This window comes from Pararge aegeria, chromosome 19 (genome assembly GCF_905163445.1).
Source record: "Pararge aegeria chromosome 19, ilParAegt1.1, whole genome shotgun sequence".
Lineage (NCBI taxonomy): Eukaryota > Metazoa > Arthropoda > Insecta > Lepidoptera > Nymphalidae > Pararge > Pararge aegeria.
The window spans coordinates 3110461-3122730 of record NC_053198.1 but is presented as its reverse complement, the minus strand read 5'-3'; the positions used below and the strand labels follow the sequence as shown (position 1 = coordinate 3122730).

Sequence of the window (12270 nt, the reverse complement as noted above, 5' to 3'; positions counted from 1 at the left end):
TGCGCAATTTATGTGTTTATTTAATTTTTTTTCTTCTTTTGAGTTATTAGCGCTTTTGGTTTTTACTTCCGTCATCTAATGTCCGCATGACTTTTTTGATGCATATCTTGCAATGTTAATTTTAGCCTATACATAACTATAAAAAAAAATAGTAATATATTGTGTTATGGGTACTAAGGTTACAGCGAGGTTACTATACAATTGATGAATTTTTTAATGACAAGGTTGCTTGGAAGCATCCGTCTCCGCTTTCAGCTCTCAAAAGATAGAAAAATGAATGTTAAAATGCAAAATGTACATTGTTGATGTAGGAAAAGAGCAACTGCTGAGTTTCTTGCCGGCTTCTTCTCGGTAGAATCTGCCTTCCGAACCGGTGGTAGAATCACTACAAACAGATAGACTTGACGTTTCAAAAGTGCTTATATAGGCCTAATATAAGCACTTTTGAAACGTCAAGTCTATCTGTTGAAACTTGAAAACTTGAAATAAATGAATTTTGAATTTTGAATAAATTTTGAATAAGATGACTGATGAATATTTTTATGAATAACATACACAAATACTTACTAGCTGACCCGTGCAACTTCGTCTGCACCATATTGGTTATTACCGGAAAAAACGAATAAAATGTCAATGCAAAAATGAATCCTAGCTAGATCGATTTATCGCCCCCGAAACCCCCTGTATACAATATTTTATGAAAATCGTTGGAGCCGATTCCGATATTCCAATTATATATATACAAGAATTGCTCGTTTAAACATATAAGATATAAGATAATATACAGATAAACACCCAGGCACTGAAAAACATTCATGTGTCATAAGCCATCACACAAACATTTTCCCGTTGTGGGAATCGAACCCACGGCGTTGGACTCAGAAAGTAGGGTGGGCAGCGAGCCCACTGCGCAAATCGGTCGATTACTTATTCACTACACAGGTCTGATGCTCTCAGAATGAGAAGTGCTAGGTTAGCCTTTAAAAACATTATTTAACTTTAAGAAATTTATTTTTTGAAATTTGTCTTATTTATTCTTTTAATTAATTATCTTCTTCTTTTAATTAGTTTATCTTATTTATTCTTTTAATTAATTGTTTTATAAATATTACCTAAAATAAACTATTTAAAACTTAATAAAATCTAAAACGTCCTCGAAACCACCGCAGCGAGGCACAGTTCCAAAGATGCTGGCAGCATTGCCCCTTTGGATGACCAAACTAATTCGTTGGCCAAGGTAACTGCCTCGATAACCCTTTTCGAGAATTCTTTGAAGGCTCTTGCCTCCGGACCCCACGGTCCCAAAGTCTCTACTCCAAAAGGCACAAAAATGAAGCTGCTATCAAGGTTTTCATATTTACGCCTCTTGGCCTGCTCGCCACTGGTAGCAGCCTTATGTAATAAATAAATTATTAATAAATTTTCTGATGATTGCGACATTCTACAACATTCAATGACAAGGTGATATTCACATGTGCGGATCTAACCTGTGCCCTCTCTAATTTGTAATTGTATTTTTATACATTTAAATTTTAATATACTTTTTTTTGTATTATTATTGTTTGCAAATTTTAAAAAAATGCAAGTTACGTCACGATATTTTCATTTGCAATTGTAGCAAGTGATATATTGATTGCTTAAAACGCACATAGCTTCGAAAAGTCAGAGGTTCGGGTAGTGCATTTAACTCGGACAAACAGGAAAGTCCACTTACCCACTACATCTTTGTGACAGCTACTGTGTGAAAAAGACTCAATGCAAAAATATTTCAGTTTTGTTTGGAAATTTGTTTTTCTCGACGTAAAATAGAGAAGAAGGAACCTCTGTGTTTTGAGAAAAATGTTAATGCAATATATCTTACCGTCATTTTAGCTTTGTATTGTTTTATAACTCTATAGCAACAAAGAAAATATAACAAGTAGTACTTTATTTGCTCGAGGCCTATAAAGTAATAAAAACCGTGTTATAATTAACTTGGAAAGCTAAAAGAGACGTTGAATTCGGTTCGTTAAATCATAACTGAAGTCGGGCGATATATAAATTGTATTGCGAAACGAAGGGCCGTAGCTAGGAACAGGCAAAAGGGGTAGCTGGATTTTATTTTATTTCTTACTTTGGCCAAGATAACAAAACACTACAAAATTAGCTACAATTTATATGTGAAGTTAGTATAGTTCAAGTGACTTCGGACTTCGTTTTAGGCAATAAATATCACTTGCTGTTGTAAAGGTAAACATCGTGAGAAAACTTGCAATTCTGAATGTGTTCCATAATGTTCTCCAAACGGTGTTAAGTTTACCAATTGGTAAAGGTCGTGGGTATACAACATCAGATATTACTTGGTTCGATACGTAACCGCTCTACCTGTTTTGCTTAACTTTTGAATTGCTATGTCGTGTTGGTGGGTATGTGATGGTACTACCGTGTTGAAGTTATTTTGAGTGAAACACTATCGAACTTTTAATCACTACTTTTTCTTTATTATCATCCGAATTTTGTATGCAAAAGTTCTATTATTTCATGAAAACATTATAAATAAATAAATAAATAAATAAATATACTACGACAATACACACATCACCATCTAGCCCTAAAGTAAGCGTAGCTTGTGTTATGGGTACTAAGATAGCTGTTGAATATTTTTATGAATATAATACATATAAATACTTATAATATACAGATAAATACCCAGACACTGAAAAACAATCATGTTCATCACACAAACATTTTCCAGTTGTGGGAATCGAACCCACGGCCTAGGACTCAGAAAGCAGGTTCACTGCCCACTGCGCCAGTCGGCCGTTAATATATTATATTTCTTATTTCGATATACTCCCAATTATAACTATCTGGCAATTTAACTAAATGCACTGAAAATAATACTTCGACTTGTTAGTCTGTTGCTACGGAATAAAAAGATGTACATATAATGGCACCTCCGTATCAATAATAATAACAAAGCGGAGATTGCCCCCCTCGAGCGTTTATAACTGTAGCTACGGCCCTGGCGATACCGCCCCTTGGTCGGGTTCGCAGTGCTGGGATTCATTAAGGTGCTTATGAAATTGCGCTTTTCGGTTCTGCTTTACATTTTCATTAAAGACTTCAATATTTGCTCGTATAACACGAAGCCCTTCGAAGGATTCGGATTATGAGAATAAATAAAGTAACTCCATCCGAGTTTTATTTGGATTAGTATGCTCCCTGTATTTAAGCAGCGTCTGCTTATTAATTATTTCCGCTGTGTGCCAGGGTGTTGTGTCTTAAGGGAAAACCAGCACTTAAGTAAACTGGTCACAATCTGTGCTCCAGTGTTTAGAAAGTTTGACTATGGACCACGACATTCCACGTTGGTTTACTGGGTAAAGTCAAAGATATTATCCGAGTATGATGATGACCACCGATGATATCATCATTTCCTCTCCCATTCTACAAAGGACTAAGGGAACATAACGGAAAGTGGTCAGCAGCGTCTGTGCTACTGCTACAATGTATTGCGATCATCAACTTATCTGTCCAGGCACGGCTAGCATGGGCAGGAGACAAATAAATAAAATTCAAATAATATATGTGTAATAATAAACGCGGGTAAACTTCTCCTATTCCCGGTTCCCGTGCTTTAGCATGTGGACACGTTAATATATCACCTTTCAGGTGATACAATCAGGGGATATAATTTTTGTCTCCCGCCTGTGCTGGCCCTGCTGCGTGATGATTACGTGAACCCTCCCGTTGGAAGAGGTTTTTAGGCCTTGATGATGAGGGTCTTTGATGATGAGTGTTTCTGTCTGTTTCTGTCTTTGCGTTTTGTATCTTTGGTGTTCTTTAGAGATGTTAAACATGAGTTGTAATATGTAAGGTATTTTGACGGCCGATTGGCGCAGTGGCGACCCTGCTTTCTGAGTCCAAGGCCGTGGGTTCGATTCCCACAACTGGAAAATGTTTGTGTGATGATTATGAATGTTTTCGAGTGTCTGGGGCGTTTATGTGTATATTCTTAGTATTTATGTATATACACAAGCTACGCTTACTTTGGGGCTAGATGGTGGTGTGTGTTTTGTCGTAGTATATTTATTTAGTAGGTTAAGGATCGGTTTTTGTTTCCTTTTCTGATCGAAAAATAGAACCTCAGAAACAAAACAGATTATTAAAGGATAGCAAGTTCACAAATAATAAATAAAGACTAAGTATTCTACAAAGAAAAATATAATAGAAGTCAAAAAAGGAAAATAATAAAAAAAAAAAAAACTAAACCACTGTGCCCACACTGTGGTATAGTTTTTTTTTTTTATGGCAGTGGAAAATCTGTTTGGGAGCTTAGAAAAAAATACGTAACAAAAAATGTACTACCCTACTAATCTACCCTATTATAAATAGATTAACTTTCCATACCGCCGGGGTTGGATAATGAGCCATCAATATCGCATCGATCATCGGCTAACGAACGGTAAATATTCTCTACCGGGATTAATGCATTATCGATAAATATACGAACTTATCTTAAATCATATGCATAGAATTTAGAACAACCAGAAACCGCGTACAAGACTAATATTAAAACATCAAAAACCACTCTACTTTAGAAGTGTTTCTCGAACAAACGGTTAGTCACTTCATACCATTCCGCAGTTGACAGTAATTATTTTACCTTCACTGTTCCAAACGTTTATTATGAAATGGGAAAAAGCTTTTGAGCTAGCAACATTCTACAGTGTAAAACGAGACATGCGCGGGGCGTTTTCACTGTTTGACGGCCGACTGGCGCAGTGGGCAGCGACCCTGCTTTCTGAGTCCAAGGCCGTGGGTGCGATTCCCAAAATCTAACCTGGGGGATACTATAATCTCCATTCAACCCAGTTCTCTCATTTCATGGTTTCAATTCTCATCAGAATGTAAGATTGTCTCCCTTTTTAATTAAATAACAGAAACTGAAACTATGATTGCTTAGTAAAAAAAAAATTTAAGTGCCTCTTGGCACTCTTAGCGAAAATGCAAATGGCGGTGGACAGCATCGAACGTGGTCAATTCATTCGCATGTCTTTACCGCGGCGACGTCAGTACTCAATTAATAGATACTGCATTTTAGCACTGTATAATATGGTATTGCAATTTAAAGTTTTTCTAAACATACCACTTAGTGTAAAATTACTAAAACTAAACCAACGATTACACGTAAACAAAAAATACAAGAGGCTTTCAGTAGTAACAAAGCAAATGACGGTCGACAGCATCAAGCGTCGTGAATTCACGGCAGTTCTCAGTTATAAGTAATGCATTTTAGTACTGACCAAAAGTGCCATTTATGTAGCTAATTGAATAAACAAATAGTTGTAAAATCCAAAAGTGCACGCCTTAAAATCTCATTAATTACAATAAAATTGAGATTATTTGTAAATAATAATTAAACTACATCTAATTATGCCGTGAAAAGTAATAAAAAGGCTTCTATTCCTCAAAATACTGAAGCCTATAAAAAAAACCAACTCGATAAGTCGAGTATTTCGCTCGTTATCGTGACTCGAAGATACGGGATCCGCACATACAGACACACGGACGTCCAAGACAGAACTTTTTTAAACAATTTTTTAATTATTTTATATCATCAAAAGAACGAACGAATTAGTTTGGCCATCCAAAGGGGCAATGCTGCCAGCATCTTAGAAACTGTACCTCGCTGCGGTGGTTTAATTTAGGTTATACTTATAAAACAATTATTTTAAAGAATAAATAAATACTAATTCTAAAAAAAAAAAATAATAATAAAAGAGATTTAAAAATATCATGAGTTTTAAAAATAGATATTTTTTCTCAAAATGTGTCTATTTATATTCACTTATAAAAGCAAAAAAGAATAAAAAAGTGACGTTTTAAGTTGGAGAATCACTCGGTTTGCGTAAACTGACAGTCATACCCACCTCAACGCTTCGCTTATGAGATGTGCAATATTTAACTTTGACTGAATACTAAGGTACTGCAATATACATTTTATCGTTATATACTAATAACATTGTGTTCAAAATAGTGTGGTCTAGATGTTAACAATGTATTAAAATTAAACGTTTGTTTTCGACAAGCGCTAATGTATTGTGGGCTAATGTCGTGCTGTCAGATCAATGAATGTGTGAGTCTGTGGGGTGTGAATAATTTTGATTGTTTATGTTGTTTTTTTTACAATACGACTACATCCTAAGCAAAGGGTAGTCGACATCCCCGGGGTTGTGGCATAAATCAACAAGCATATCGTATTAAAGTGAAGTTTTTTTTAAGTTGTCAATAGTATGGGATAAATGCTTGGAACGTGCTTAGTCCTCAAAACTACTATTATGTGGGTTGAATATTGTCTGAACAATACGTTGAAAGTCAATGTAATGCTAAGCCAATGCAAAAGAAGCACTTACTTGGCTGAAGCGTTCGCATAGCAACAACTGTGTACAAAGAAAAACTTTACATTGCAGTTTACAAGATTAATTATGTGTAAATTTTACATGTTCGAGTTAAAATACGCGATGTTATACTAAAACTTTGCTGATGTAAGTCCAATTATTTTCACCTGCCTCTTTCATTATAATGTATCATAGCATAATTCAAAGCAGCGTGTTTTATATGTTTTAGTGAAAATTTCCATTACACCAGCACACATGTGGTATTTGGACTGCGGTCAGTCTGTTTTCACGGGCAGCAGGTACATTTTGTATCATTGTATGTCAAAGTGCTATTTGTGAGCTCACCTTTTTATGAAGCATACCTTAACGTTCCGAAATAAGAATCATAAACTTATATATATCTTTGAATATAAATAGCTTTGTTCTGATATAGTCCAAAGGATTAAACGTAGAAATTTGAAATTTTGAGAGAATATCTTCTGAACTCTTTTTCAGTACACCTTTAGAACATATTTTTGATAAAAAAAAATCAATGAAATCACTTTTACTTATACGAACGTAACATGTTTAAATAAGTAGGTAAATAAACTGTAACTGCTTCAACCATTGCAATACATAGTATAGATAGATCTAACTTTCTATACACATATAGATTCACGTGACGCTGAACCTAAAATGGTGATTTCTACGATGAAGTCAATTAACAAATTTATAAAAAAAAAAATTACAAACTGAAATTAGAGCAATTTACATCATATAGATAAATATAAAATATTATACCTAGAACACAATTTAATCGATTTTTCCAACTTAATTGCAGGGTGATTACGTATCTCACAACAGGTTTGCGACAGGCGTAAATATCGCGATCAATGCTGCCAAACGCAGCATACAAATAAAAAATACAAAAATTACGTTTGACAGCAAAGATTGCAAGATTAACGCATGTCGCAAGCCTATCGTGAGGTATGTAATCACTCTGCGGATTAAGTTTATGAGAGTACATCCGTCAGTTTAAAAAAGCGGCCAGGTATAGTGGGAACCCGCACTCAGTTTGCCTACGAAGCCCCGGTTCGTGTTTTAAATGAACTATTAAATCATCTGCACTTTCAGAACGTTATGCGGAATTGTTAGAACAACCTAGATTGGAAAATTGCATATCCGTATTGTATGATTTAATTGCTTTTTCAAAACAAAAAAGAAACGTGTCGATTTGATAAAAGAAAGACATATGATAAACTGCAATTTAAAATATATTTTCAATCAAAAATACATTAATGTGAATATACATTCTTATCTTTGAGATAAGTTAACTTAAGTAAAACATTGGCAAAGATGTATATGAGGTGATATTTCAATAAATATTGGATAGAAGCAGACGTTACTCTGCGGAAATCTATTATATACATCCATTGTCTTAACAATTAATTATTCATTGTAAAGTCAACATCTCCTGAGGATGCTCCGGTTTCGAAACGTGCGTAGAGGTTACATTGCCGAGGATCTGTTTGGTGAGGAGTATAAGCATTGAAGAAATTATAAATTACAGCATACAGATTCTCCTGCTGTTCACGGAGTATAGCAAATTAAGCTTAATTTTCATAATATTTCAATAAATATTGTCCGGTAAAATTTTATGATAACTAATTTATGCCAGTGGCTTGTTGAAATACTCGTACATAATTAAGTGAAATGGAGTTTTAAATAATTGTGTTATTTGTTCACAGATGCACCAGTTTGTACACACTCCTCACCACAAGTACTAGGCGCACAGTTAGACGAGGTGTTGCACGTTCGATGTTCAGTTACGGCCAACCCACCCGATGTTACGTTCTTTTGGCAATTCAACAACAGCGGCGAGAGTCTGGAGGTCTCACCTGCGAAATTTGGTATTCATTTTCTTTATCTCTTATTTATTTATTTGGTATCTATGACCCATCACTGCGCACTACACTATAACATAAATACAATAATTAAAAACTAAACTAAATTAAAAAAAAACTTACATTAAATATTAATACGCAATATAAACAAAAAAGTTACAAATTAAAATGTCTGCGTCCAGGCAGCCCTACGTGGAGTTTAATATACAACTTATGTCATGCTTGAAACAGATTTCCTCTTGAGTGGCCACATAGCTAATGTTAGATAAGTGACTGCAGTGGGAAGAAAAGCATTGCATGTTATTCAGTCAGTATCCTACTAATGCACCTGTATCTTTTGGCATTTCAACAATAACGGATGTCTTACCCAAGTAGCGTGTCTGCTTCGACTTTACTGGCAGAACTCGTTTTATTTTCTTTCAAAGTCTTTCTTTATTCTTTCTGTTACCAGGATCTCATAAATTATGCTTAATTAAGATGTAGTTAAAGATGGGAAGATATTAGTTGCATGGATAATCGACGTAAAAGTACTAGGAACGCAATTAGACGAGGTGTTATATGTTCGACATACAGTGCTGTCACATTTTTTGGAAGTTCAACCATAGTCGAATCTTAATATCTCATCGTAGTAAATAAAGCTTATTTTCTTATTTATGTTTTAAGATAAAAAGATATGAGCTTTACCAGGAGTCTATATCCCGGTTTGCATCCCCGATTTAGGAATAGGGTTCAAGTAGCTTTTAAAATTTGTTGTTTAAGTTTTATTATAACAACGAAATAAAGTTGACGTATAGACAGAAATATACTTTTTCGTGTGAGTAACATAAGCACAAAATCAAAGCTGAATACAAACTCGCAGCAAATCAAATTGTTCCGAAGATGTACAGTTAGTATTCAGAACACGTCACGCTTTCTCTGTAGCCTGAACTTGTATTAGGAGGAAAGAATTCCAGATTAATAAGTTTGTACGGTTGCGTCAGAAGTCTTTGACGTTCTATAAATAGATGGATTGAATGCGTACATCCAAAGCTTTCTGATACGGTGAGGTATGGATATAATGCAATGCAAGAATGAACAGAAAGCAATGCATTACGTCAAATGAACAACAAAGATCTGATGACTAACCAATTAATATGTATCTATCTATGTTACATTAGTCACATAGCAACACAGTTTATCAAATGTGCATTGTAAAATTAACATCTCAGGTTGCTTCAAAGTCGGCACGAAAAGTGCGTTGATTGTATGAAGATTTTAGAAATTATATAATGTGCGGATTTGCCTAGTTTCCGCGGATTACATTAGGATTAATGTTCATTCTTCATTATCTGAATCTGAATCCTTGCACAGTTCCGTTATTTATGTTTCAAGGCTAGAGCTGCTATTCCTAACCCTTAAAACAACCCTTTTTTTTTTTACGGGGGGGAAATCTTCTTAAAAGATACCCAATTCTCTGTGGGAGAATTTGGGTTATGTGGGATTTCTAACCACTAAAACCCCCTCGGTAGCCAGCCTCAGTACATAATGGGAGGCTCCGGGATCTCCTAGGAACGCACCAGTGCCTCCCTTGCACAACGCTTATAGCTCGTCCCGGGAAGATTTACTTAAAACAACCACTTACAACTCAAAGATAAAATCAGCAGCACACCTTAGAAATCGAAATAGTGAGGGCTGGTGAATTGGGGACAAACGATTTTCACCATCAGATGAAAAAATATCACTAGCTAGCTTTAGCTAGTTACCTATCTATTAGCAAAGACGTACGACCGTGCCGTGCTGTTCTGGTACAGTATCGCGTAGAAATCGAACATGGGTTTAATAACTGACATACCCGAAACAGTTCAGCCCACTACAATCTTAGACTGCATCATCACTTACAACAAGGTAAGACTGTAATATCAACAAGCGCACAATTGTCTGTAAGTGTCGTGTTTTTTGACGATTTATTGCCTCGATAAACGAGATGAACGTGAAGCATGGCAATTACCTTGTTTAAAGAGCGTGAGCAACGCGTCTATACTTTTAAAAACATCTTAATAGCAAACTTGTGCAAACTTTCATTGCTATTGCATATACAAGCTTTTTGAATCTGTGCCAAAGGTTTCTACTGAGTTAATACTGTTAAGGTTTGTGCAGGGCGCTTTCATATTCAACTTGCTTCATCATATCTGCTACATTTTTCATGAAATGGTGAGTTAATAGTTTTCATTATATTCGGACATATTTTGATTAAATTGAAATTATATTAAGTGTAAAAATGTCGATACGTTTGTAAGATTTGCCCTCGGTATACTGTTTAGGAGTTACATTTTATATGATTACAAGATGACCAGGTAACGCCATCTTTTGAAAGTAAACCGTAGTTGCATTTAAATTTGGGTAAATACCCATAAAATAATTTTTAGATTTTCTGCAGTTCTTTAAAGTTCTTCCTAACTTTTAGCGAAGTTTCGCTTAAAAATCGGAAATCGCATAAACATACTTATCGTTGATTTATATGATACATCATTATTATCATCATATCAACCCATTACAGGCCCTTTACAGGCCCTTTAGGCCACGGGTCTCCTCCCACAATGAGAAGGGTTTAGGCCGTAGTCCACTACGCTGTCCCAATGCGGGTTGGTGGACTATACAAGCCTTTTTAGAACATTTATTGGTTTTGTAGTTAACACGTTCGATTACGAACTATTAGTTCATGGGATTCAAATTACGAGTCGAGTTAAAATAAATAAGTTCCTTCCGAGTGTCGGGCAGCATGTGAATCCACCCCGCTTTATTATTATCAGTACTTATATATAAAATAAACCATCCTTACAATTAAATTAGATCTAAAAATAGAATATAACGACAAGGATGCTTGGAAGCAGGCTACTCCGCTCTAATCTCTCACAAAACAGAAAAATTCTTAAGATTGTTAAACTTTAAAATTATGTTTGAAAAGAGCAATCTGCTGAGTTTCTTGCCTGCTCTTCTCAGTAGAATCTGCCTTCCGAACCGGTGGTAGAGTCACTACAAACAGACTGAGTTTCAAAAGTGCTTATTAATTAGGCCTACCTGAAATAAATGAATTTTTAATTTTATAATTAAAAAATCTAGAAGAGATCTTAAATGGATAACATCTTTTTTTTCTATCTTGTATGAATATTGTTATGTGTGTTTTAAGAAAACCACATCTGAATTAAGCATTATTACTTTATTACTAGTATTATTATGAAGGTGGTGGTAACCCAGTGAGTAGGACTTCGACTTGACTGTCGGAGTGCCGTGTTCCAATCCTCGCACGCACCTTTAACTTTTATAAATTACTAACTGTTGCCCGCGACTTCGTCTGCGTTTGATTTTGTTTTTTGATGAGGCATTCAATTTAGTTGTAGTTGTAAAAAAAATTAAAGTATTATTAAATTCATGATTAGTATTCAGTATCGCTAAGCCTTAAATGAGGGAATGGCTGCTGTCCGCTGAGGAGTTCTGTCCTCTATCTACAACCACATTCATCAGAACTACACCGTTTGGGCAAGATTAAACACATATATAACCTCTATAATACAAAAATAATTATTTAAATAATTTGTCGGTGTCATGGTGTAAAATCGTCAAACACTTTCATCCCTCTCCCAAAGGAACTAAGCTTAATATCAGGATGAAAAGTATTCTATATTACTTCTAACACTTCCAAGAATATGTGTACAAAGTTTCATGAGGATCGGTTAAGTAGTTTTTGCGTGAAAGCGTAACAAACAAACTAACATTGACATTTATAATATTAGTAGGGATGTTCGTTTTTAGCTATTCAAATATCACTTTCTTCAACGGTGAAGGAAAACTTTGTGAGGAAACCTGCACGCCTGAAAGTTCTCCATAATGTTCTCAAAGGTGTGTGGAGTCCACCAATCTGCACTGGGCCAGAGTGGTGGAAGGTTGGTACCGCCTTAACCCCTTCATCATTAATCCGCAAATTCATGGCACAATGGACAGCAATCCTGCTCTCTGTGACCAAGGCT

The 12270-nt window shown here is 35.2% G+C and overlaps 1 protein-coding gene across 1 annotated transcript in view; it reads left to right on the top strand.

Annotated features, from left to right (window-relative positions):
• Window positions 1-12270, top strand: part of LOC120632288 (hemicentin-1-like) — a 172797-nt gene that overhangs the window by 142434 nt on the left and 18093 nt on the right. The window contains exon 10 of the mRNA XM_039902122.1: window positions 8111-8272. Within this exon, the coding sequence (XP_039758056.1) occupies window positions 8111-8272 (162 nt within the window). The remainder of the gene's footprint in view (window positions 1-8110; window positions 8273-12270) is intronic.